We start from the raw sequence: 27,324 nt of genomic DNA, 5'->3' as shown, positions 1-27,324 counted from the left end.
AATGCACTAAGTGGATACTCCCCCGACCCCAAAACGGTGTACTTTACATGATAATATATTAATGACAGAGTAGAGTACACATTTTTAAGACTGAATTAAAGTACGTTTCACAATATCTGATTTCGAGTTTTCTAAAGGGTTTTATATTAAATCATAAATACTTAAATGATGATTTATTTTTCTTTTGTGAAATCAATAAGACTACAATTTAAATTTCATTTTTCTTGTCAATATTTTCGCTTTCCTTATTGATATCATAATCTGATATAGAATTATATCATATGCCATTGGTTATTATCTGATTTTGTCAATATCATTTACTAAAACAGTATGTCAATGTGCAAAAGTATGATAAACAAGTTCAACAAGGAAATGTGGCGCCCAACAAACGCAACCCCACACGATTCAGCAACAAGAACCAGCGGCAAGTGCCCAGGAGGACCCTATAATTTAAAAAATCTTACTTAAATATGTAATTAATGTCATTTTTCTTGCATATAGTTTTTAATTTCATATGATTTTTTTATAATTCATTATTGGTTAATGACAAAGTCTAATAGAAAATCATAGAAGTGATACTATCTATTTTCAGACCATGTTTATTGTATTATTTATAACATCATTATAATATTATAATTTATTTTAAGGCGACAACAGACAGTTTCCGTGATACTACCATAAATGTCATTTAAACAAACTTATTTTAGTAATAATTGTTATTTATTTAAATCTTGAGCATCAAATATATTTGATCTTCACAAAAAATAACACATTGGAAGAAATGCCTTTGTAAATAATTAATTTTGACAAAAATTCTATAATTTTAAATCAAAGTCTTTTTTATTTTATTTTTTATGTTTTTGTCATAAAACTTTTGGAATATAAACATAATTATAGTATCTAGTGAACCGTGTCTCAGATTTTTTCTATCTTTTCACAAAATATATAACGTCAAACATTTTATGCGACTTTCCTCACCATAAATATTAAGTAATTTAAGCTAATTAAGTCACTGATTGAGCAAACAAAAACCCCTGACACAGTTCCTTTAGTGCTTTAAACCGCATGTAAAACGGTTGCTTATTAAAAACGTTATGCCGATGGAAAGTAGGAGAAAGGCCTTGCATTGTTTCAATATCGTTGTATTCAAATCAATGCAAATAATATGTATTTATTGCAGGTTAAGAGTTATAGTTCTTCGGTAAGGTGAGGTATAACATAGTTAGCACGGATATTTCGTGCTCGCCGGTCGTGATATGGATACATAATTTAAAGGCGGGTGAACACATCGTATCCCAGCCGCCCACCCTGAAGCAATGCTTTTATTAAACCGTATTTTCGCATCCATTGATTGGTTGTTAGCGAAAAAGTGTTGTTGTTTTTTTTTTGGGTTTTTTTTTGGTTGAATCAACTTGTAAATAATCGATATAATAGTTTATTCCGCAGGTTGTAAGCTTTCAGGATTGCATGTCCAGAGACCATGACACATGGGTTCATTAAACTCACAGAAATAACAGTTATCATTTATAATCAGATCGTTTCAATTGCACATTCTGCCGTAAGTTTAAGGAGAGATATCTGCACATGATTGGCGCCCGCGCCGAAGCGCGGCGCCCTTTATGGAATGAAATCAGATTTTGTGAAAGGGCGACAGCAACTTCTCGAGGCTTTTAGTCGGTCATGATAAAAGCCGATCATTCCGATCGGTATGAGGGTGCTTGATTATTAATTAAAAATGAAATGTCGCGATATGTACAATGAATAGCGAACTGGAGAATTTCGCAATGCAAACATTTTCAAATGAAATAATAACCTTTTCCGTCAATAAATCTCGCTCTTCGGGGTATTTTTATTTATCATTTTGTAGTACACAGTGGGTTAAGGCATGTTGAATACATCTTACACACTAGTTTTAACCTCAAATGATGTATGGAAGGAGAGATATCTGCACATGATTTCAATTAGAATAGCTAAATAACGGAACAGCGGAGGCCCATTTTCAAAATTATTAAAACGTAAGTGATACATTTGTTTTACTTGCCTTAAGAGAAATTTAATGTACAACTCTATATTTTTTTCATTTTTTTTTATTTGTTTTTGTTTCATCAGGAAAAGCTCGATTTGAATTAAGATCTTCATTGGAGAAAAAAAGTACCAAAAGTACCGATTCTTGATTGCGTTTCTATTTCTAGAAAATTGCAATACAAACACAATGTATGTAATGTAGCTATTTAAATAACTGATATAGTGCTTTAGTTTTGATACTTTTTCCTTGAATTTAAATTTCTAATCCAATACTACCTTATTTCTTCTCTTAAAAATGTTCATTTTAAATTATTTTTGAACAACTGTAATACCCACTGATATTTAGTTTTTATACTCCGCTAATTGTTATCATGTTTAATCATTAATATAAATAAATTAATGGCGAATATCGAACGTGTAACATTAAATGTTTTTTTTTATTTCCATCGTTCACCATATGTGCACAATACAAATATTGCTTGTGTTATATTTGCAATAACAAATATACTGTGTTCCGTTTGGACAATCGTGATTTCCTATTTCGTCCCTACCCATGATGCACGATGGTACGATGTTGAAAACGCGATGGTACGATGACACGATGATGAAAACGCGATGGTACGATGGTGAAAACACGATGGTGAAATCGCGATGGTATGATGGTGAAAAGGCGATGTTATATAACGTTTTCACCATCGTATAATCGCGTTTTCACTATCGTACCATCGCGCCATCGTGCTTTCACCATCGTACCATAGCGTTTTCACTATCGTGTCATCGTGTTTTCACCATCAACCATCGCGCTTTCACCATCGTGCCATCGCGCCATCGTTTTTTCACCATCCTACCATAGCGTTTTAACCATCCTTTCATCGCGTTTTTACCATCAACCATCGCGCTTTCACCATCGTGCCATCGCACTTTCACCATCGTACCATCGAGTTTTCACCGTCGTACCATCGCATTTACACCATCGTACCATTGCACTTTCACCATCGTACTATCGCGTTTTCATCGCGGTGCTATCCCGTTTTTACCATCGTACCATCGCGTTTTCACCATCGTGCCATCGCGTTTTCGCCATCGTACCATCGCGTTTTCACCATCGTGCCTTCGCGCAATCGTACCATCGCCTTTCGGTCAGTATGACCAGTACGCATACAAAAAGATGTCAGAGTCTGATAAGTTTGGAATACTTACTAATTAATTTGAGTTATAAATAATAAAGCCTGTTATCTTAGCATTGAATTTTCCATTTATGTCATTATACTGTATATAGATTAAAGACTATTTAATATATGTCTATATATGCTTAGAATATGTTGCATTTTCTTTTGCTGTATTTAAGATATCAGCTTGAAATATCATATGTACAGTGCACAAGTGTGAATTCCATATCTTTTTTTTAATTCTTAAGCGATTGCCTTTTGTTATTTTTCATGTTTTAAATACTAAGATATCAATGTACGCAAATAGAAAATGTGCGGGGTTAAATAATGAGAAGGCATACATGTACATTGTTGATAAAAATGTACCATTGCGCATGACCCCCGGAAGACGATGGCACGTTGATTAAATCGCGATGGTACGATGATGAAAGCGTGATGGTACGATGGTGAAAGCGCGATGGTACGATGGTGAAAGCGAGATGACACGATGGTGAAATCGCGATGGTAAGATGGTGAAAGCGTGATGGCACGATGATGAAAACGCAATGGTACGATGGTGAAAGCGCGATGGTACCATGGTGAAAGCGCGATGGTACGATGGTGAAATCGCGATTGTACAATGGTGAAAACGCCATGTCACAGTACTTTAAGACCAATATTTGCAGATAGTGCTGCCGTTGACACAACTTGTCGGTTGATATATTCGCTTTTGAAATCTTAATAATCAAAATATTTTTATCTCAACTGATGCTCACATTGGTCATATATCACAACTGTTGATCTCAGGACTATAGATATTATTCTAAATTATCTTAAAATACATCTATTTCTACCCGATTAAGGCATGTTGAATACATCTTACACACTAGTTTTAACCTCAACTGATGTATGGAAGGAGAGATATCTGCACATGATTGGCGCCCGCGCCGAAGCGCGGCGCCCTTTATGGAATGAAATCAGATTTTGTGAAAGGGCGACAGCAACTTCTCGAGGCTTTTAGTCGGTCATGATAAAAGCCGATCATTCCGATCGGTATGAGGGTGCTTGATTATTAATTAAAAATGAAATGTCGCGATATGTACAATGAATAGCGAACTGGAGAATTTCGCAATGCAAACATTTTCAAATGAAATAATAACCTTTTCCGTCAATAAATCTCGCTCTTCGGGGTATTTTTATTTATCATTTTGTAGTACACAGTGGGTTATTATGGTATGTTATTGTTGTACATGTACATGTATCCGAAAGCTGTAAATAGAATGATGAGTTGATGACCTAAATATTCCGAAAATCTATTTATAGAGGGATGTACTCCTATCGGTAATTCCCGGTCTCTCCTGGTATATTTTGACCGGGATTTACTAGTGACCGGCGAATAGTCCATGTTTATTGTCCGGTCTCTCCCGTTTTTGGAGTAGATATTTGATATCGTTACAGAACAGAACAAATATTTTACAGATAAATAAGCTTTTTTTTTCCAAAATGAATGTTTGTCACTTAGTTTGGTTACAATAATTAATAAACACAGATCAACTCTCACATTTATTGATTATTATTATACATGAACATACAATTCTGAAAAAAACTAACAACAACAATAGCGCAAGTTTTATTTTATCTATATGAGATAAAATCAATAAATTTGTACAATAATTGAGAAAAAATGTACATTTTTATAGTATTAATATGACACTTTCAACTTTGAAACATTTTATTTAATTTGTTATTCGTGTTTAGTAAAGATGCCGAGGAATTATTCAAAGTTACAAATTAGATTTTATGAATTATTCAATTGATTGATAATTTAAAAAATAATAAAGAAAAATACAATTGTACATGTATATGGTTTAAGAATAAACAATATTATATATTGAAAGATTAACCATAATTTACTGACTTTTTCAGTTAAGTTTTGACTTATAATCGTCGGTCAATATGACAAGTGAATTCTTGAAATAGTAGTAAACGTAAATACTCAGCATCAAAATAGCACATAAAACACAAAAAAAGAAAAGAAAACAATATTCATAAAATCTGTAACTTTTTTTTATTAAAATAGATATTAAAATTATTGTATAATAAACAATTATGCTAAACATGATCAACATGGTAATATAACCAGTGTCATATTTGTTACTAAGTGTTAACAGGTACCTTAAGAGGGTGTCTTCTCTAATAGCGATAACATAGTAAGGGACAATTACACAAGTGTGTTGTTGATCATGCGTTACACAAATGGATTATAAATGATTGTATACATGTATATCCGTTGCTATTAATAATTACGATCATAAAGAAATTACAAGTAATATTCTAATCTCTAGCATAGTTAATAATGAACAATGTCTTTCGTCCGTTCATTCATAAACTATATACAATTCTGGTAAAAACCAATTAACCATTGAAAAGTTTATAAGAATATCTTGTCATCATATATCTACTAGCTCATCTTCACCTGCTGCATTTCTTGCTTGGACGCCCTTTGATGCTTTGCATCAATGCTTTTCTTGTTTCAATTAGAATAGCTAAATAACGGAACAGCGGAGGCCCATTTTCAAAATTACCATCATTCCATCGCGTTTTCATCGCGGTGCTATCGCGTTTTCACCATCGTACCATCGCGTTTTCACCATCGTATCATTGCGTTTTCACCATCGTGCCATCGCGTTTTCGCCATCGTGCCATCGCGTTTACACCACCGTACCATCGCGTTTTCGCCATCTAGCCATCGCGTTTTCGCCATAGTGCCATCGCGTTTTCACCATCGTACCATCGCGTTTTCACCATCGTATCATCGCGTTTTCACCATCGTGCCATCGCGTTTTCGCCATCGTGCCATCGCGTTTACACCACCGTACCATCGCGTTTTCGCCATCTAGCCATCGCGTTTCCGCCATCGTGCCATCGCGCTTTTCGCCATCGTACCATCGCGTTTTCACCATCGTGCCATCGCGTTTTCGCCATCGTACCATCGCGTTTTTGCCATCGTACCATCGCGATTGCACCATCGTGCCTTCGCGCAATCGTACCATCGCCTTCGGTCAGTATGACCAGTACACATACAGAAAGATGTCAGAGTCTGATAAGTTTAGAATACATGTACTTACTAATTAATTTGAGTTATAAATAATAAACTCTGTTATCTTAACATTGAATTTCCATTTATATCATTATACTGTATATAGGTTAAAGACTATTTAATATACATATATGTCTATATATGCTTACCATATGCTTGCATTTTTCTTTTGCTGTATTTATCAGCTTGAAATATCATATGTACGAGTGCACAAGGGTGACAACTTTATTTTTTTCTTTAATTCTTAAGCGATTGCCTTTTGTTATTTTTCATGTGTTAAATACTAAGATATCAATGTACGCAAATAGAAAAAGTGCGGGGTTAAATAATGAGAATGCATACATTGTTGATAAAAATGTACCATTGCGCATTACCAACGGAAGACGATGGCACGATGATGAAATTGCGATGGTACGCTGGTGAAAGCGTGATGGCACGATGATGAAAATGCGATGGTACGATGGTGAAACAGCGATGGTACGATGGTGAAAGCGCGATGACACGATGGTGAAACCGCGATGGCACGATGGTGAAAGCGCGATGGTACGATGGTGAAAGCGTGATGGCACGATGATGAAAACGCGATGGTACGATGATGAAAGCGCGATGGTACGATGATGAAAGCGCGATGGTACGATGGTGAAAGCGCGATTGTACGATGGTGAAAGCGCGATGACTCGATGGTGATTACGCGATGGCATGATGGTGAAAACTCGATGGCACGATGGTGAAAACGCGATGGTACGATAGTGAAAACGCAATGTCACGATGGTGAAAACGCGATGGTCCGATGATGAAAACAAGATGGCACAATGGTTAAAACACGATGTTACGATGTTGAAATCGCGATTGTACAATGGTAAAAACGCCATGTCACAATGCATTTTCACCGTCGTGCTATCGGGCCCTCATGATTTCACTATCGTGCCAACGCCTTTTCATCATCGTACTATCGCGTTTTCCGCATCGTACCCTCGTGTCATCGCGTTTTCACCATCGTGCCATCGTGGATCGTGGGTACAGACTAAATAAAAAATCTCGATTGTCCAAACGGAACATCGTTGAAATAAGATAAAATTATGCCAAGGCGGTTGCTAGGATATATGGACGGTATAAGAATGCCTACCGATTTTTTAGAAAACTATACTTTTATTGCGTTGGGTGACCTATGTTTGAGCGTGTATAAACAAGCTTATTTACGTTCGCCAACTTGTACCGTAAACATTTTTAAAGTTCATAGAGATACATAATAGTTCCCTTGCTAAAATATAGCATCAAATACAGAATCATATGTTCAGAATTAATGCACTTCATGTACTTTATGATTTTTGTGTGCTTTCGATTTGCAGTCGATCGCTTTAAATAAAAATTGTAATATATCATTATACTTCGCTAATCTTACATGAAATGCTTAATCATGTTTTGTAAACTGCAGCAGATTTATGACGAGAAAATGAAACAAAAGCAACATCTTAATCTATTTTCGTTTTTCGATCATTCTTTGGGACGGCGGTTACCTTTACACCACAGTGCTGTCAACTCCACCGAAGTCGCTTGACTAAATCTTAATCACTACCCCTGTAACCATATTGATTGAAATGCGCGTATTACAGCCAATGCAACCGTAAGACGTTGTGCATAATTGACCTGCATAAATAACAAAGTAATAAGATATAAACTGAAACGATGATTATTTTGTATCAGCATTCTCAGACAAATATGCTATCAGCGATTCCGCAAAACCGAGGCTACGTTTTTACCAGTTATGTAGTATACTGTATAAGGAATTAGTACATTGGGTTCCAACGATGTCACCAAGCGACATTTTAAACATGATTATGAAAAGTGAAAATGTTGATGCAGACATTTTAACATATACACACTTATATAAAATTCTTCAAAATTTTGTATTATTAAATGATCTAACCTAGCATTATTACGTTTCAAATTACTTAATATGAAACAACAGTTCTATAATTCGTATTGATCGATATACTACAATTTATATACATATGACATGTTGCTTAGTTCCACCTTTACAGAGAAATTATTTTACTTTAAAGATATTCGAAATTATTCGGATTAGATTCGCAACATGATTTTTATTTAACGACGGTAATATTGTTAATTATACAAGCATATTTTCATACAGCAAGAACCGAAATTTGATACACGCAATCGTGAGAAAAGGTCACAAGAATACTTTTATCTCTGTTTAGTTATTTTTATTAACGTGTAATAAAAACATACATTTGACCCGGATGATTCATACGGATCACGAATACATTGTCAATGTTTTCTGACGAAAGTTTAATGCTTTCATAAACCAAAACGAGGTTTGTCGCAAAAGTTCTCATAATACTTCTATAAAATAAAAAGAAATTGGCATGTCGATTTCAAATCTATACATGCACGTATGTTAATTCAGTACATTTCCACTGTACATACAAACTTTCATACATTTTATGATATGGGTTTATAAATATTAGATATTTAAAGCTATGTAGGTAATCCCTCATGAAAGTCCAAAACAACAAAATTGTTGCAGGGTCGGTTTGATTGAGGGTGTTCATGGACGGTACTGTCAAGTGGAAAGCACAGGCTAAATAAGAATTCAACATTTAAACATGAAAACTGTGAAATTTTGAAGAAACATGTAGAAACATCCGCAGGTGTATTCATATGGCGATTATCATGGAACCTTCAATGCGACACTTTCATGCCATTCCATGAAAAGTGGCGTTTGGTCCCCAAGTATACAAAAAATTGGCGTCACGACGTCATTTCGACGTCATTCCGACGACAACATGATCCCATGAAATTCTTACTAAATATGCTGGCTAAAATATCATTCAGGTTGTCATTGATAAAAAACAAACTAGGGCATCCATCGTACCGGGCCCATTTGTATCCTTAAATGTCTATCAATTTCTGTGTGTAGAACTTTTACTGATCCCTAATCTGTTTGATACGATCTGACTTCAAAATTTCTTTTCATTTTTGATAAACACCCATAGTACCATTTGAAAACCGCACATATATACTCGTACATTTGTATTAACATCGTCTGTCCTTGTTGCTTTTTTCGTATTATTTTTATTATCTCACTTGAAGAGATTAAAAGAGACATGCATACTTTTGTTATATTATGTTGTTTGTTTTTGTATACCTTTATGTAAATCATGCGTCCTGTAAGAATACCTTCATGTATGATTTCAAAATTGTTTTATGAATGCTATCAAATACACCAGTCTACGATTCGCGGAAAATCAAGCTAGGTGCTTGTAGTCTTTTGACTGTACTTTGAAACAAGAAACGTTTTGTACATAAAAACGTCTTAAATTCGATTTATTAAATATAAATAAAAAAGAACTTTATTTGTATTTTCTGTAAAATTTACCGAATGATCAAATATTTTGAAAGTTTATATAAATGTTTTCTCAAAAATACAAACAGTGCGTTATATTTTTCATTATGAAACTTTTACAAATGCGAACTTTTGGGAAAACCCTCGTATATAACGTTTTTCACATTTCTGTAAACCTTGTATCATGGATACAAGAAATAAACATCTCAATGTGTCAAGCAATATTTCAATTACGAAACCAATTTAATTACAAATAATAAATATGTGTTGGTGAGGAAAACTTACTAGCTACAACCATGTGAAATATCGTTCTTACTTTAAAAACAAATTATTGCAATAACGTAAGACATGTCACTGACATATTGTATATGCATTATGAATTTCATATGTTTCAATACAGCAAAAAAAGTGTAGTAAGATAGTGTACATGATTGTTATAATATAGTGTGCATGAGTATAGTAGGATAGTTCAGATGAAAATAGATGTATTATTTATGTGAACGTACACTGTGAACTATGCTATAAACTAAATATTCATAACCCTATTTTTAGTTTTGTATTGTTTCATCTGACGTTTTGCTTATTCTTTGTGGCCGTGCGTTCTCCTTTGCAGCTTAAATTCTGCGATTTTGTACTTGTTAGAATATTGAAATTGTGCGGTAAACAATAAAATCAGATGCGAATTGTCCCTAACAATAATAAAAAGTGTCCCGAACACAAACAAATGCGTTCTTGAACATTGTCAGAAGTGTCCATAAATTTTGCCCGAAATGTCCAAAATTTGGTTTTAGTGTAAAGTACTGTAAAGGTGGTTAATTTTGCGACGTGGAAATATGTGCGATTTTTTGCGAATTCAAATTATTCGCAAATAATTGATCACGCAAAAATTATTTCTCTTCAGGCAAAATTTCTTCTATCATTTGAAATACGTTTTCATACAGCATCTTACATGAATATTTTTGACTGTTTAGGTACTGAGATTAATTTTCCTCTTTGCTTGTTTGTTTAAGATTGGTCTTAAGAAATCCCAAATGATTTAATGAAATAATATATATCTTAATAACACAAAATGTTATTCATATAATAAAAGAATGTTTCAATATATGACAAAGAAATGTGTGCGTTATCAAACTAACGATGTATATTTAAACAATTATATAAATAAAAAGGTGTTAAATTACTGAATAGAACGATAACAAAAACGACTTATTCTAAACATGTACCTGCTGAATTAAAGATATCACAATAACAGTATTAAATTCAAGAAATCATATTCTTGCAAATATTTCCGAACGCAAAATGTCCACTTTTTGACATTTGCAAAATGTTTGTGGCGCAAAAATAGCCACTTATACAGTATCCCAATTCAAATATTGAATTGCATATTGAACAAAATATTTTTTTCTTGACAGAAATACTGAGGAAAACATATGAAGAACTACGGAATAATTTTACAACTGATATGGAGGAAGAAAGAAAAAAGATGTTAACAGAACTTTTAGGTAAGATCAATGTATACCAGTACAGTTATCAAGTATTTTCCCATTTCAAGCTTTATAGTTAAGCTGAATGCAATATAACTGACTGTTTTATTGTATATTCAAATATACATTATAATTATGGATGAGAACGTATAAATCATATCAAAAGATTAATTGAAATTAAACTGTGTACATCAGTTATGCTGCTTTCCTTCTTTTTTTTCTTCTTTTTTTTTAGTTCAAACCAAAACATTCTTTTGATTTGAAATTTATTCTTATGTTTTCTTTATCAATCTAAATGTAAGTTAACGCAAATGTTATCTTTAATGATGCAAGAACAAACAAAAAAAAACACCGTCCAAATATATTTCTTAAATATTTTCTCAATCTTTTCATGTTTCACAGAACACATGAAGAAGCCATCTATTGCATTTTTTGCACACAATGTGGTAGATCTAAAGCTTGACAAAACAGACAAAATCATCATATTTACCACAGCAAGGACCAATGAAGGATCAGGATATGACACTTCCACCGGGATCTTCACAGCACCTGTCGAGGAATTGTACCAATTTATTGTTAATTATTGTTCAATAAACCTGCAACATTCACCGCTAGCTTTAGTGCTGTCGGGAAACGTTATTGCTCGGTCGTCCAGTTACGATGCAGACTACTATCCTTGCAGTTCTTTTTCGGCAGTTATAAGAGTGAAATCGGCAGAAAAGATATGGGTTAAATGTTTGCATGGCTCATCCAGTTATGCTTTATATAAAACTAGTTGGTTGATGAACGACTTCAGTGGAATTCTTATCAACAAATAAATCATTTATAACCAACATTCATATAGCAAACTGTTTAAAAACATACTTATCTGAATTTCCAATTAAGCTTGGAAATACATGATTACATTCTATGCTCAAAACTAATTGCTTAACGAGATATCTTGCAGGTTTTGGTATCGTGCAAGATGGGTCAGCAAGAATGGTATTCGATATAAGTCCCGTGTATCACTGTAAATCAGTCAATATAAATATAGTTTCGCATTTTCAAAATTCATACAAGTCTGATAAATTTACCTTCAATATTTTTGAATTATATGTCCTGTTAAAAAGTAGATTTGTATTATCACATAAACAGTTTACATTTACGCATATTTTTGATATAGTTATATATCTTACATTCGTTATTTCAAAATAATGGCAATGAAAATGAAATTGTCTGAAATCAATATCTGTAATAATGTATATTGGCAGTAATTTTGCACATCGGTAGTTATGTTTAACAAAATAAGGAATAATTTGTAAAAAGCATAGTTTTGAGAGGTGCATTTATTGGAAAGGGAAACTGCAATGTAAATAATGACATTATTTTTAAAAGTTAGTTAAAAAAGAGTCACATAAAATCGAAGACATATACCATGTTCTGCGATATATTATGAAGATGTCTATATTCGTTTGAGTGAATATTGAATACATTTTCACGAAATATGATGAATTTCATGTATTTGCACAAACCATAACAGATTTGTGGTCAACTGTCTTAAAATAGTATTTTTGTTTTCATAAGCTTGATCGGGGCATGCAATTTGTGTAATATGTATCACAATAAATGTATCAGCTTTTCTCGCAAACGTTCAATAGGTTTTTGTTGTTTTTTAGTTAAGTAGAAAGTACAAGATTCATTGTACTTATTGTTGGTATTACCTTACAGATGAAGGTGACTTATGTGTCTGAGATAATGAAACCTCAAGGTCATTATACCATTTTAGTGGTCATTGTTATTTCTTAGCAAAAATAAATTCCGTGGTTCAAACCCTGTAAGGGAAAAGTCGTTGTTTCCTTGAGCAGGAAACTTTACATTCAATACTTAGTAATGATTGGTTCCAGGAACGTATTCGAGAGTGCTTCGATAAGCTTAAAGCTTCCAACACAATCGGACTTAAATAGATTTGTATAAACTAATCCGTGATAGAAGTTGAAAAGGTACTGAAAGTTTTATAGAGTAATGAAAGTCTCAAGCACAATAGTAAATTCAAATGATTCATAAGACATAGCATTGGAAAACTATTTAAGGGATTTTTAATCGATAGAAATCCATAGTTATTTTTCAAGGTCAAATCAATTTGCCATTGCTTCTAATTAGGATTCTATAGAATATAGGGAAATTATCATACATGCAAAATATCTCAACTAACCGTACACGTTACTTTTCTTGACATGCGGATGCATAGCTTGATTGTGGCCACTTCTGCAGAAATCTTCTTTAAAACACCCCTGTACTCGCTTAACATTACATGTGAAAATGCTCAATGAAGTAAAATTGAAATGTAATAATGTTAAAAACACAGACTCTTTAACATTTTTGTAGATTGAATTTATACAACTGTTAAGCGAGTATAGACGCTTTTTAAGGAAGATATCTGCAGAACGTATGATGCATTCATATACTCTACATGTAGTTCCTGATTATTATCACCAGGGTGATTTTAACATTATGATATATTTCTATGAGCAAGTATATCATATTTACTAAATGTGTGATTATTCATTTTCCTTCGCATTTTGTAACACCGCACATTGGGGTCCAACGCACTTTGGGTCCATTTCTGACCTAAAAGTGCGTTACAAAGGTAAATATTCATTTTTTTACATCAGACAAACAAACGACTGCACTTTGGGGCGATAAAAATTCTGTCCATAAAAATTATTTTTAATGATGTTTTAAAGTATTATGTTGCAGTTAGTGCCGATGGTAAACAAAAAACAAAGAATTAAATAGACGCAACACATGTGCTCTGAATTATAGTAGAATCAATAGGGATTCTAACTGATCTTGATCAGTTAGTGAATAGCTTTCATCAAATAAATACTTTGTTTCAATTAATAAGCTTAAAATATAGTTTTTCTTACATTTTCTACATATTTTAAAGGAATGTATACCTTATATTAACTCAATTGTTTTTAGCTAATTCCATCATTTTCCCGCTTTTTTATTTACACATTTTATAGAAACATGAAAATCTTTGTATAAACATAGGTATAAATTCTGGGCAATCTTAATAAGACATTTCAGCAAAAAATGTTCCTGATAATATTTTGAACGGGCCATTTCTTTAGCTTATCTAAATATGACATGTAAGAAACTTGACATGGTGCAGATGCGACTTTAAGCACTAGTCAGTACACGCAGTACTAAACAATATCATCTTCTATTTAGGAAGTTACAAATTATCAGCGGGACTTTATCATAATGTAAAATTCTCACTGGGGAACTAGATGGAAAAGTGGGGTGTCAACCCGGCACTCGAGATTATAAAAATACGTTTTAAAGGCACATTATGCTTTAATTTGTATTTTTAAAAACTTTTTTTTTTGGTGTTGGTGTACTTCTATAGTATCCAAAAAGATACTCATTGGCCAATTAGCTGAATTATCTTGTTCATCTGTTGCTTTTTGGCAATAAGTACAGTTATAAGAAACTAGTATTTTATATGGAAGTCAAATACTACATTGTTGACATTTTGTTACTTTTATGACAAATTATATCACACTTATCGCTACTTTATTCAGGTTACAAGCATCTTACATTTCTCTGATATCATCTTTTAAATGATTGGTTAAATAAATAGTTTTGTTTAGTTGTCGATTTGAAGGTGCAAAAGAGAGTAACTGTCGATCAGATCGTCATATAAATCATAAGCGGACCTGCCTGCATTTTAGTCCGATTCAATTGTTCCTTAGTCATATATGTTGTTAATTCCCTATTGTTAAGAAGGTGGGTGCATGGAGATTTTAGTTACAGGTGGACACGGGTAAAACAGCGTCTTAACATAATTATGCAACGTATTCTTCTCAAAAATTGTTATAGTTATCACTTATCAGCCTTTACACGAGCAATTATGTTGATATGAACATTTGTTTGCATTACATTGATCTTCTTCAACAGATGAGAACATCATTCACTAAACGCAGCTGTCAGCAGCATCCAGGCAAACGAGATCGTCGTCAGGCACCAAGTCGGGAAAAAAATGGGGGGTCTAAATTAATAAAATTTTACCCAAAAGGGATTTATATTTGACGATCAAATGGTGCAAATTTAGCACTGAATAGGCGAAAGCCGTATTTATTCAATATGGTAAGTAATTAATGACTCGTAATTGTTACGGAAGAATGTCTCTAATTGGAAATGTTGATTTTATTTATTTAAGCTAAGAAGGAAATTTTGAACTAGCACTGAGACTTTCTTAAACTTTCTGGATGAAACAGAATCATAATCCATACATATTGTTGAAAAAAGCTGGTGGTTACCATCCTTTTTTTAAGTAATCTGCCATTAAAAGTGATTTCATTTATCTTTCGGTAGATAACTCAAAACTATGCCAACAAATACCTCCTTTGATTTTTAAATTTGTGTTTGATAGTTCATTTCTTGTTATTATGCAAATTTTGTTAAAAATTCTATGCCGCATATATGTTGGCTTAATACAATGCAGATATATTTTCATTGAAACGAGATGTGTAAAATAGAATTTGTGAAAAAATAGACCTGTAGTAATTATAATGGAAAACCATACGTCATATCAAAGAAAAATGTATACTTCGTAAAATAAACTCAACGACATAAAATGATTACAACCGTATGTAAATAACTTTTTGTTTGCTTTTCAGATACAACATGTGTTTCTCATATACAAAAGATTCTCACGAGAAAGAGCTTACATGAGTTATTTATTTCATTGCTGCTGCTAAACAACTCAGAATGTTTTACAGGACAGCATACAAAGATTGATAAAAGATAACTATCTGAATATCTCCATTTCATTCGTTTCTCTTTGCATGTTCATATCTATACATTAATCAAGAACTCCTATCTGAAAATTTAATTAGTTTTTTAAAAAGAGGGTTGTATGTGAAATGATAAAACGCTGGTGTCTTATATTCCTTTTTGTTACAGTTTACATAATACTTAGTTTGTCGTACTTACCTTGCTGATGACACACTTATGATATTAGATTCTATCATTGTATCATGCAAAGCCTGTCGTTTTCGCATATTTTTTGTTTTAATCAATGATTAAACAAGTACAATGTTGATGCTGCACATCAAAGACGCCGCTAAATGATGTAAACAGTCACAGTTAATGTACAAAAAATCAACTTTGAAAATTGTTGAACTTCTCTATTACAGTTAAATGTCCGAAGCATTTATTAATTTTTCTTGATATGTGTTCACAAACTTCCATATGATATTAAATTCAATATATATAGAATGAATTTTAGTTAAATAATTGTATTTTTTTAAACATTTATTGTGTTCCTTATACAAATCATTTCTGTTGCGCTGAGATTCCGAATAAGTCTATTTCGCAGGCATGTATAACCTTCCGAAACATTAAAAATAATTTTGTTTCCTTGAATTTTACAACAACTTTCAATGCTGATACTACATTTAATATATATATAATGAGTTTGATTATTGGTGTTTATAACAATACATTCTTTCTTTGTTGAAAATCATCTCTGTTGCGCCAAGAATATGTCCATTTTGCGGCCATTTTACCAGTAAAGAATCCTTCAAAACAACCTATCGCAAATATTTGTGATACATTTTAAAACAAACTTACTTTTTTACTCAGTTAATCGGTTTTGCTACTTAAATATTAATTATTTTCCTGAATAAGCATACGTTGTGTCTTTTTGCAAATATGTTCGTTGCGCCCGTTGCGCCAAAAATATCTCCGTTGCGTATTTTAGTCACACCCCTGGTTTCCTTGACAAATTTGGTTCCCGTCATAAAAGTATAGAATGGCTCATTGGCACTTTATTTATTAGGTAAATAAAAAAGTTAAAAATGAAAGAATATGATATTCAAACAATGCACTATCACTTAAGTCAAACGTTTATTTTATTTCTTTAAAGCTCTGTGGTATGTTGTACATCAGATAAGCTATTCTTATTGGAGAATCTGAAAACAGTGTAAGTTTGTTTAAACAAAATAAATAAACAAAAGCAAGACTAAAATTTTCCTCATTGCTGAATGGACGAAGGCATATTTAGTAGCCGCCGCGTGCACTTGACTTCTAATAATTCTCATAATGCCAAAAATCATAATGCAAAAACATTGTAAAACTTAATTTTCCATATTTCATTTCAAATAAATTCAATGGGATGCATATTGATATCAATAAAAACGACAAAATATGTCAAAATAAAGTTGCTTTTAGAATAATTGTAGTTTTGCTTCAAATGAGAGCATGAGAAGTTCAGCATGTAAATCAACTTATCAAACTTTTTAACCAGCCCTCTGTCATGAATTCAAGTAGCATTGCAAAAAAGCAGAAACAGCGGAGGCCCTTGAAGAAAATTGTTGAAGCCTTAGTTCATTTTCAGTTCGCTTCTCCGACAAACAAGGACACAATGTTGTTCTCTGGATCTTGTGCGTTTTTTCTTTTACTCTTAAAATACCAGTTTAGCGTGTCTTTGGCGAATGAACCAATGTGCTCAAAATTTGCTTATGATGAGCAACTTTTAGAGAAAATGATAAGGCAGGAAATAAAAGTAGAAATGATGCAGAATGATATTAAGAAAACCCAAGAAGCTGTTTCCATTACGCTGGAGGAAATTAAGAAAACTAGTGTAGAGGTGTCCAAAACACTGGAGTCCTTGCAGAACAATGCCACGGAGGTGATAAAAGGAATCATCCGCGACAAAGAAATAAACGAAGGTAATGTATTTATCTAATGTTATATATTTTAATTTACTTATTCTTCTACAAATATTTAAGGGAAATTTGCTATTGAATTATTCTAAAGACAATTCTTCTAATACTTTGTCAATGAATAACACGGTTCATAGACAAGCTCGAGTCAAGTAAACATTAATATTCTAAAATCATTATACAGCACCGAATTACCTTAATTTGATTAAAATATTTAACTTAAAATTCATATTTAATTTCCTGGTGCGGTAGAGGATTTTGAGTAAATTCATACATGTACGATTCTTAATGTTCTGCTACTCGTATTACAAATAATCACAATACCACATGTTCATTTTACTAAACAAACAAATGCACTACTAGCAGTGCTCGTTCCATACATAACCTGAAGAATCCTAATATTTTGTAATATTATTTAATATTGAAACATTTAGAGTAATATATGCATAATTTTGGATTGTTCTTGAAATCGATGTTAATGAAAAAGGGTTTTCCCAAACTAAACTTGGTAATCAGAATATGATGTTGTGGGGTAATCAATATTGATAATCAGATACGAATTGTTCCTTACAATGATGAGAAATCAAATTTACATTCACAAATGTCCATATGATGCCAATGCGTCCCTTACCCTGATCCAAGATGTTCATAAATTTGGTCTGAAATTTCTAAAACCTGGTTCAAAGTTTAAAGTATACTACAATAGAAATAAAGATCATGTTGACCAAGATTGTGTTTTATTTTTGACAGAAATACTGAGAAAAACATTTGAAGAACAACGGAATAATTTCACAACTGATATGGAAGAAGGAAGGAAAATGTTAAAAGAACTTTCAGGTAAGATAAAAAAATATCAGCACATTAATCAAGTATTTTCCTATTCATAGCTTAATAGTAAAATGAATGCGACAATAACATACATTATCATTGTATATTCAAATAAATAATCATAGATACATGTATTAAATTTTATAATTGATATTAGGATATGAGATCGAATTAAGCTGTGTCCATGTGTTCTTTGCTTTTTATATAAGTTTCTTTTTGGTAGTTGGAGTTCGAACTCTTGAACATATTTTCATTTGACGTTTATTCAAAATATGTTGTCTCTGATTTTATTCTTTTTGTAAACAAGTAAATGCAAATCGTACCATTCGTGGCAGAATAATAAACGATATCTATCGAAATACACTTCTAAAATCTTTTGTTCATTTACAGAAAACATGAAAAAGCCTTCCGTTGCATTCTTTGCACACAATGTGGTAGATCGTAAGCTTGACATGACAGACAAGACCATCATATTTACCACAGCAACGACCAATGAAGGGTCAGGATATGACACTTCCACTGGGATCTTCACAACACCTGTCGGGGGATTGTACCAATTTATTGTTAACTATTGTACATACAACAAGCAACATTCACCTCTTGCGTTGGTACTATCAGGAAACGTGATTGCTCGGTCGTCAGATTATGAGGCAGACTACTATACTTGCAGTTCCTTTTTTGCAGTTATAAGAGTGAAATCGTCAGAAAAGATATGGGTTAAATGTTTGGCTGGCTATTCCGGTCGTTCTTTATATAAAGACAGTTGGATGATGAACTCTTTCGCTGGAATTCTTATCAACAAATAGAACATTCATAACCAACATTCATATCACATAGCAAAATGTTTGAATACAGTATAACTTAACTGAATTGACAATTAAAAGGCTTGAAGTTAATATACATGATAAAGTTCTAAGCTTATTGCTTAATTAAATATCTTACAATTTTTGGGTTTCGAGAAAGATGGGTCAGCAAGAATGGTCCTTGGTATTTCCTGTGAATCACTGTTTATAAGTAACTCTAAATATAGTTTCGAACTTTCAAAACAATACAAGGCTGATGAATTTATCTTCAATATATTTGAATTATACGTCTTGTTATAATGTAGATTTGTATTATCATATAAAGAATTTACATTTACGCATTTTTTTTTCAATATAGGTAACATACATTTGCTAATTAGAAAAAATGACAATGAAAGTAAAATTGTCTGACATCAGTATCTGTAATAATGGTTTATTTCATTAACTTTGCACATCAGTAGTTATGTTTAACACAATAATGAATAAAATAATTTGTAACATTTAAGCATAGTTTTGAAAGGGTCATTAATTGAAAAAGGAAATTGTAGTGTAAATCAACATTATATTTAAAGGTTGGTTAAAAAAAGAGTCACATAAAATCCAAGACGTTAACCATGTATATGTTCTGTGATATTTATTCGTTTGACTGACTATTGAATATATCTTCACAAAATATGGTGCAATTTCATGTACTTTCAAAGGCGGAACGGATTTGTGACATTTGTGTTGAATTAGTGTTTTTGTGTTCACATGCTTTTGTATAATATATCACAATAAAATGTATAAGATTTTCTCGCAAACGTTCATAGTACTAGTGTTGCTGTATCTTTGGTTTAGTAGAAAGATGTAGGAAATACAAGGGTCATGGTATTTATTGTTGGCTTTGTGAACGTTACCTTTACCTTGTTGATCTTTATTTTTTATTACATAACAGTTTAAGATAACAAACGTGTATGAGCCTCAAGGTCATTATACCATTAGTTGGTTGTGATTATATTTCAAAGCAAAAATAAATCATTACGTGAATAGTTATTGAAAGTGTTATAGAGTAGTGCAAGTCTCAAGCATAAAAGTTATTTGAAATGATTCATAGGAAAAAGCATTGGAGAAATATTTAAGGGATATTTAATCGACAAAAATCCATAGATATTAAAAAGTACAGTTATTTTTCAAAATGTAATCTATTTGCCATCCCTTCTATTAGGAATCTATAAAATAAAGGGAAATAATTAGATAAAGCATGAGTTGTCACTTCTGCAGAACACTCCTGTACTCGCTTAATGAGACCCTTCTTAATATTACCTCATACATATTCATAGATTTTTCAGAACGAGGTTAACAGGGCAAGCTTCGGTATCTGCTCTATGTAAACATATCACGATTATATGGCCGAAAGATTTTTCTACAGTGTCAGAGATCTTGATAATGTTCTGTTTGCTACATACTTGTTGAGAACTATATTTAAATATTACAAAAAATCTTTTCTGGAGAATAAATAAATCAACAAAGGGTTTAATTTACACTATACACAGTGAAGGATATACAAGACCTGATAAGTCAATTAAAGTTTATGATAATTCCAAGTAATTTCTAATATTCTTTGTCAGTATAATTTCAGGTTAATCTTTTTCAACTTAAATAGACATTATCTGTGTTATCAGTATTTTATTGCTAACCTAAACACATGTTGGTCAAGAGTGTATATAAGCATATTAACTGATAATAGATGTAAAACAGTTGGATGCTGAATTCTGTACCATACTTCCCCTAAATTTAGCTATTGAAATAAAAAAGTTAAAAAAGGTTTTATTCACTTTGCATTTAAAAGTAAAAAAATCTGGATGACTCTCTAGAACATGTAGAAACTTGTTAATTTTACAGACAGCCTTATCAAATCAAAAATAATTTTTTGTTTAAACATGACACACCTGTTCTTATACATTTCAATGGATTTTCAGTATCAAAACACATGATGTTGTTTACAGCAATATAAAAATACATTTCATGCTAAGTAATGGAACGTAAAACTTGTATTATTATCAACTATATAAAATTTATAATAATTATTAGGTAAAATATTAGTATATAACGAAACATGCAATCATTTAATTGCAATATCAGCTTTTTAAGACCGAAGTGAAAAGTATCTTAGAATATCACTTGTCCAGTTGGTCTGGAACATTTTTGATTATGTGATCATTATTGGGTTGGAACCCCTCTATGGCGTATATAACAAATCATTGGGGAAACATTTTGGGCACATCCAGAGGTGTTGCGCTGGATTACCAATTTTGTAACTTGGGGGAGACATTTGCAGAAAAACCTGTGCAGGACCTTTGCGTCGGAGGTTATTAGGAAAGGCCCGCACAAGTTTTAGCCTTCTTTTACAATTCCCAGTAATATTCTCTCAACAATTATAATTGCCAATAATAGGAAAAAATATTAATCGTAATTAACATGTTGACATATTCCCTGCAGCTGTACCATATATGTAACAAAGCACAATGTTAAAAACAAAGTAATGCGATGATTTCTTTTTAAGTTTTTATTTAAATTCAAGACTGAACAAACTGTCCTTTAAAATATGCTTAAAAACATTTCGTCAGTCAAGCTGATTGTTTTGCTTGCATCATAATAAACGCTCTTAATGTTTTTGCTGATGTTTTACACATTGAAAACTGTGATGAATATATAGTAAATTTTGTTGGAAATCCTGTATAACATTACAAAATATACAACTGTCAACATTTGAAAATTTGTTTGTATCAAACGTTTAATATCACTGTTTGTTTTCTTCCTAGGTTTTCTGTAATTCTTCTTTAAAATGTTTGATAGTTTCTTTTTCATCTGTTACGCCACTGCCATGAAGAGATATTACAATTTAAGGCGATTCAAATACCAGTTGTCAATTTGTGTTCATGACAGTTACCAATGGAACCTGAAAAAAATATATACATTTTATTTAGAAGTGGAAACAAGAATTATGACATTTCTAGAATATATCAATTTATATTTTAATTGCACATATATTTTTTTACAGGGCCTGAATTTTGTTTATGTGTAAAGAATGAAAATTAAGTCTTGTGTATACCTTTCATCTGGTAATGAAATCTTCTTCTTTAGTGTTCATCTTACTGGTCTGCTCATTATTACTCTAGTCGAACCATCTACAGGGTACATCTATTCTCTTCAGACATATATGAATTTATGTCCATGATTGTAATTCTTGTGTGAAATGCTTCAAAACGAGCAACTATTGCAAAATATTGATCTGAAATAGTACATAAAATAACCGTTATTGCTTTTTAGTATAAAAACGGTATTGATTAAGATTTTGAAGAAATTATGTTTTAAATGTTATCATTATAAGTGTGATATTTTAAATGAAATTTATGAACAAAACATATAATTACGTTTATAATTTAATGAAACATTTAAATCAATGAGAAATCAGAGTAATTAATGTAAGCAGTAATACATCTTAAACAGCTTGGTTTAATAAGAAAAGAAAAATGGTATTTTACCTTGAATTGTTCTTTCATCCATCTTATTTTCACAATCCTTTCCTTTATTAAACTCACATCCTTAGGTATTTTATGAAAATTAACGGTATAATCATATCTAGAATTGGAATAACAGAGTGGAATAAAAATGAGATTTCCCCAGCAAGTTAAACACACTATAGGGCTTATCAGGTCGGACATTATTTGTTTACATTCATGCCCAGCCTCTCTCTGGTGATGGAATGTAAAGTATGCATATAATTTGAGAAAGGTGTTTAGGAAAAGGTGAAAATGCTCAATGAAGTAAAATTGAAATGTAATAATGTTTATAACTGAGACTCTCACTTTTTTGTAGATGGAATTTATACAAATGTTAAGCGAGTACAGACGCTTTTTAAAGAAGATACAACGTATGATGCATTCATACAATCTAACTACATGTAGTTCCTGATTATGATCATCAAGGTGTTCTCTCTTAACATTAAGGTGTATTTCTATGAGGAAGTATATCATATTAACTTAATGTGTGATTATTCATTTTCCTTCGCACTTTGTAACACCGCACTTTGGGGTCTAACGCACTTTGGGTCCACTTTTGACCTAAAAGTGCGTTACACAGGTATATATTCATTTTTTAACATCAGACAAACAAACGACAGCACTTTGGGGTGATACAAATTCTATAAATAAAAATGAATATTAATGATGTTTTAAAGTATTATCTTGTAGGCAAAGCCAATGTTAAACAAAAATCAAGGACTTGAATAGACGTAACACATGTGCCCTGAATTATAGTAGAATCAATAGGGATTTTAAATGATCTTGATCAGTTAGCAAATAACTTTAATCTAATAAAGACTTTGCTTCAATTAATAAGCTTAGAATGTATTTTATTTTATGTCTCACATTTTCCACATATTTTAAAAGAATGTATACCTTTCATTAACTCCATTGTTTTAGCTAATCCTGCTTTTTTATTTACACATTTTATTGAATCACGATTTTCTTTGCATAGACAAAGGTATAAATTCTGTGCCATCTTAATATGACATTTAAGTAGAAATGCGCCTGATGATATGTTGAACGGGCCATTTCTTAAGCTTATCTAAATGTGACATGTAAAAAACTTGAGTAGGTGCAGATGCGGCTATAAGCAGTATTCAGTACTAAAAATATCATTTACTATTTAAGTAGTTACACATTAACAGCGGAGCTTTATCAATATGTAAAGTCCTCATTGGGGATCTAGAGGGAATGATGGGGTGTCGCCTCCCCCCCCCCAGCACTCGGGATTATAAAAGAAAACATTTTAAAGGCCCATTATGCTTAAATTTGTATTTCTCAAAAGTTTTTTTTAATGTTGGTGTACTTCTATTCTATCCAAAAAGATACTGATTGGCCAATTAACTGAACTATCTTTTTCATCTGTTGCTTTTTGGCAATAAGTACAGTTATAAGGAACTAGTATTTTATATGGAAGTCAAATACTACATTGTTTATATTTTGCTACTTTTATGACAAATCATTTTCACACTTATCGCTACTTTATTCAGGTAACAAGCCTATAACATTTCTCTGATACCATCGTTTAAATGATTGGTTGAATAAATCATTTTTTTTTAGTTCGTCGAGTAACTGACGATCAGATCGTCATATAAAACATAAGGGGGCCTGCATTTTAGTCAGATTGATTTGTTCATTGATTTATTTCCCCATTGTAAGCAGGTGGGTGCATGGAGATTATAGTTACAGGTGGACACAGATAAAACAGCGTCTTAACATAATAATGCAACGTATTCTTCTCAAAAATTGTTATAGTTATCACTTATCAGCCTTTACACGAGTAGTTATGTTTATATGAACATTGGTTTGCGTAACATTGATCTTCTTTAACTTAATCAATTAGTCTGAATAACAAATGTGAAAGGAAAGATTAACGAAGGAGAACAACATTCAGTAAACGCAGCTGTCAACACGAGATCGTCGTGAGGCACCAAATATGGTTAAAAAGATCAACTAGGAAAGGTGGCATTCAATGAACGCAACACCCACACGACCCAGCAACAAGTCGGAAAACAAACACAAATGTGGGGAAATGAAAATAAGGCTATATTTTAATTAAATAAAATAAATAAGTAAATAAATAAAATTTTACCCAAAAGTGATTTATATAATTATGGCGATCACATAGTGCAAACTTTGGCACTGAATATGAAAAATAACCGTGTTCATTTGACCTTCCGATCAAAAGTCAATATGTCAATACAACATCAATGACTCTTAAATGTTCAAGTAGAATGCCTCTAATTGGAAATGTTGATTTTGTTTATTAAAGCAAAAAAGGATAATTTAGACTAGCAAATAGATTTTCTTAAACTTTTCTAGATGAAACAGAATCGTGATGCATACATATTGTTAAAAAAAGCTGGGGATTACCATCCTTTTTATAAGTAATCTGAGATTTTAATTATCTTTCGGGTCATTTCAAGGGTAGATAACTCAAAACTATGCCAATCAACACCTTCTTTGATTTTAGATTTGTGTTTTTGTAAATGTACGAAATTTGCTGAAATTCTATGCGACAAATATGTTTCCTTGATATAATGCGGATATATCTTCATTGAAACGAGGTGCGTAAAATGAATGAACTTATTTGTAAGTTGTTTTATTTTTTAGATGAATAGGCTTACAGTAATTATATCTTTGATATTCTCTAGATAGTGAAAAATTCAGGCGTCATATCATAGTGAAAATGTTTTATTCGTTAAATAAATTTTAAGAGGAATGACATATTAACGGTATTTTATGATGTCAAACATTTAACCATTAAAAATCACGATTACTTTAATGAGAAATGAACTCAAAATGTATATAATATCGCTACAAATGGAGATTTTGTAATATAAATGGGATGATTTTAAAAGTGGAACATCTCAAACTAGTCGTAAACGTTATATAAATTTGCTTTTCTCTCTCCTCAGTGTTACATATTAATATTCTTGTGCATACGTCTTGCCAAACATACTTAATTTGTATAATTTTCATGAAGGTAAAACATAAAGTACATTGTGCTTTAATTGTGTTTATCTGTAGAAATCAACTTTACATTAAAATAAAAAAGCAAAGATATATCTACTATCATGATAAAAGACATTGTATGAATAACTCCGTGCAAGAAATAAAATAAACACACAAGTTTACGTAGAAAATATTAGAGCCGCGTCATGACAAAACCAACATAATGGGTTTGCGGATGCGCAGGCTGGTCTGGATCCATGCTGGTCGCGAACTCATTATGTTGGTTTTGTCATGACGCGACTCATTTCTATTTATTATGGCAGATGCCACTACGAATGTTTTTATTTTGTAGATTTTCACCATAAACAATTTATTGTTTGTAAAATTTTAGATAGATATTTAAGAAACAAACACATCATAAAAGTTTTTTTCACCTTAAACGGTAAAATAATTATAGAAAATTAGAAATATAACGAAAAAGTGTTTTGTTCATAATAAGGTGTAATTCGGACTAATTCCCTAGAGGTAAATCCGTAATGTACCGACAAACGGTATTTAGCTAGGTTTTCGAAAAGGATTGGAGCACCGCACTAAATACTGTTTTCCGGTATATACAGGACAATGCGCTTCAATGATAAAATGCTAAAATCTTGCCTTTTTATCCAACGGAATGAACTTTAAATGGTCTAATTCATCTTTTCACAGCGATTTATGTATGATTATGTATGTAAAAATAGGCGGAAAAACGTATTCTTCTTTCATGACCATGATTTCTGCAAGCGTCTAGAGGTACTGCTCCAATCCGAGAATATGATGCAATTACTTGAGATGATGATGATGATGAATCCTGTATTTAGTTAAATCCGTACGGTTTACAGTCACACGCTCCTCCATGTATCGAAAACAGGTCACATGCTTCTCCATGCCTCAAAAAATTAACGCGTTCCAATGATTGCCATAGCAGTTATTAGACAAGTTGGTAACAATGTTTTATTAAAAAAAACCAACGACATAAAAAATACAATCGTATATAAAAAAAAACTTTTTGTTTGCTTTTCAGATACAAAATGTGTTCTGATATACAAAAGTTTCTCACGAGAAAGACCTTACATGAGTTATTTATTTTATTGTCGGTGCTAAACAACTCGGAATGTTTTACAGAATAACATACAAAGATTGATGAAAGATTACTATCCGAATATCTCCATTTCATGCTTTTCTCTTTGCATGTTCATATCTATACATTAATCAAGAACTACTATCTGAAAATTTTATTAGTTTTTTAAAAAGAGGGTTGTTTTTGAAATGATAAAACGCTGGTGTCTTTATATTTTT

At 32.0% G+C, this 27,324-nt stretch overlaps 1 protein-coding gene and 1 long non-coding RNA gene across 2 annotated transcripts; one reads left to right on the top strand and one right to left on the bottom strand.

Moving 5' to 3' along the window:
- Nucleotides 1-17,453: 17,453 nt before the first annotated feature.
- On the top strand, nucleotides 17,454-20,272 carry LOC132715199 (uncharacterized). Its single transcript, XM_060698186.1, has 3 exons — nucleotides 17,454-17,843; nucleotides 18,588-18,674; nucleotides 19,056-20,272. The coding sequence occupies exons 1-3, from the start codon at nucleotides 17,537-17,539 to the stop codon at nucleotides 19,469-19,471; spliced, it is 810 nt and encodes a 269-aa protein (XP_060554169.1). The 5' UTR covers nucleotides 17,454-17,536; the 3' UTR covers nucleotides 19,472-20,272.
- Nucleotides 20,273-22,095: 1,823 nt separating this feature from the next.
- LOC132715198 (uncharacterized) lies at nucleotides 22,096-23,150 on the bottom strand. Its single transcript, XR_009623656.1, has 3 exons — nucleotides 22,993-23,150; nucleotides 22,560-22,739; nucleotides 22,096-22,406 (listed from the first exon to the last, which is right to left on the bottom strand). It is a non-coding gene; the product is annotated as an uncharacterized LOC132715198 (long non-coding RNA).
- Nucleotides 23,151-27,324: the final 4,174 nt, after the last annotated feature.

The sequence above is a fragment of the Ruditapes philippinarum genome, unplaced genomic scaffold (genome assembly GCF_026571515.1).
Source record: "Ruditapes philippinarum isolate M1 unplaced genomic scaffold, ASM2657151v2 ctg10745_1_1_1_1, whole genome shotgun sequence".
Classification (NCBI taxonomy): Eukaryota; Metazoa; Mollusca; class Bivalvia; order Venerida; family Veneridae; genus Ruditapes; species Ruditapes philippinarum.
The sequence above is the reverse complement of the archived record's forward strand: the minus strand, read 5'-3'. Positions and strand labels throughout refer to the sequence as shown.

Coding starts and splice junctions, on each gene's coding strand:
- LOC132715199 (XM_060698186.1), top strand. CDS start 17,537: ATGTTGTTCTCTGGATCTTGTGCGTTTTTTCTTTTACTCTTAAAATAC. Junction 17,844..18,587: donor CGACAAAGAAATAAACGAAG/GTAATGTATTTA, acceptor TATTTTTGACAG/AAATACTGAGAAAAACATTT. Junction 18,675..19,055: donor AATGTTAAAAGAACTTTCAG/GTAAGATAAAAA, acceptor GTTCATTTACAG/AAAACATGAAAAAGCCTTCC.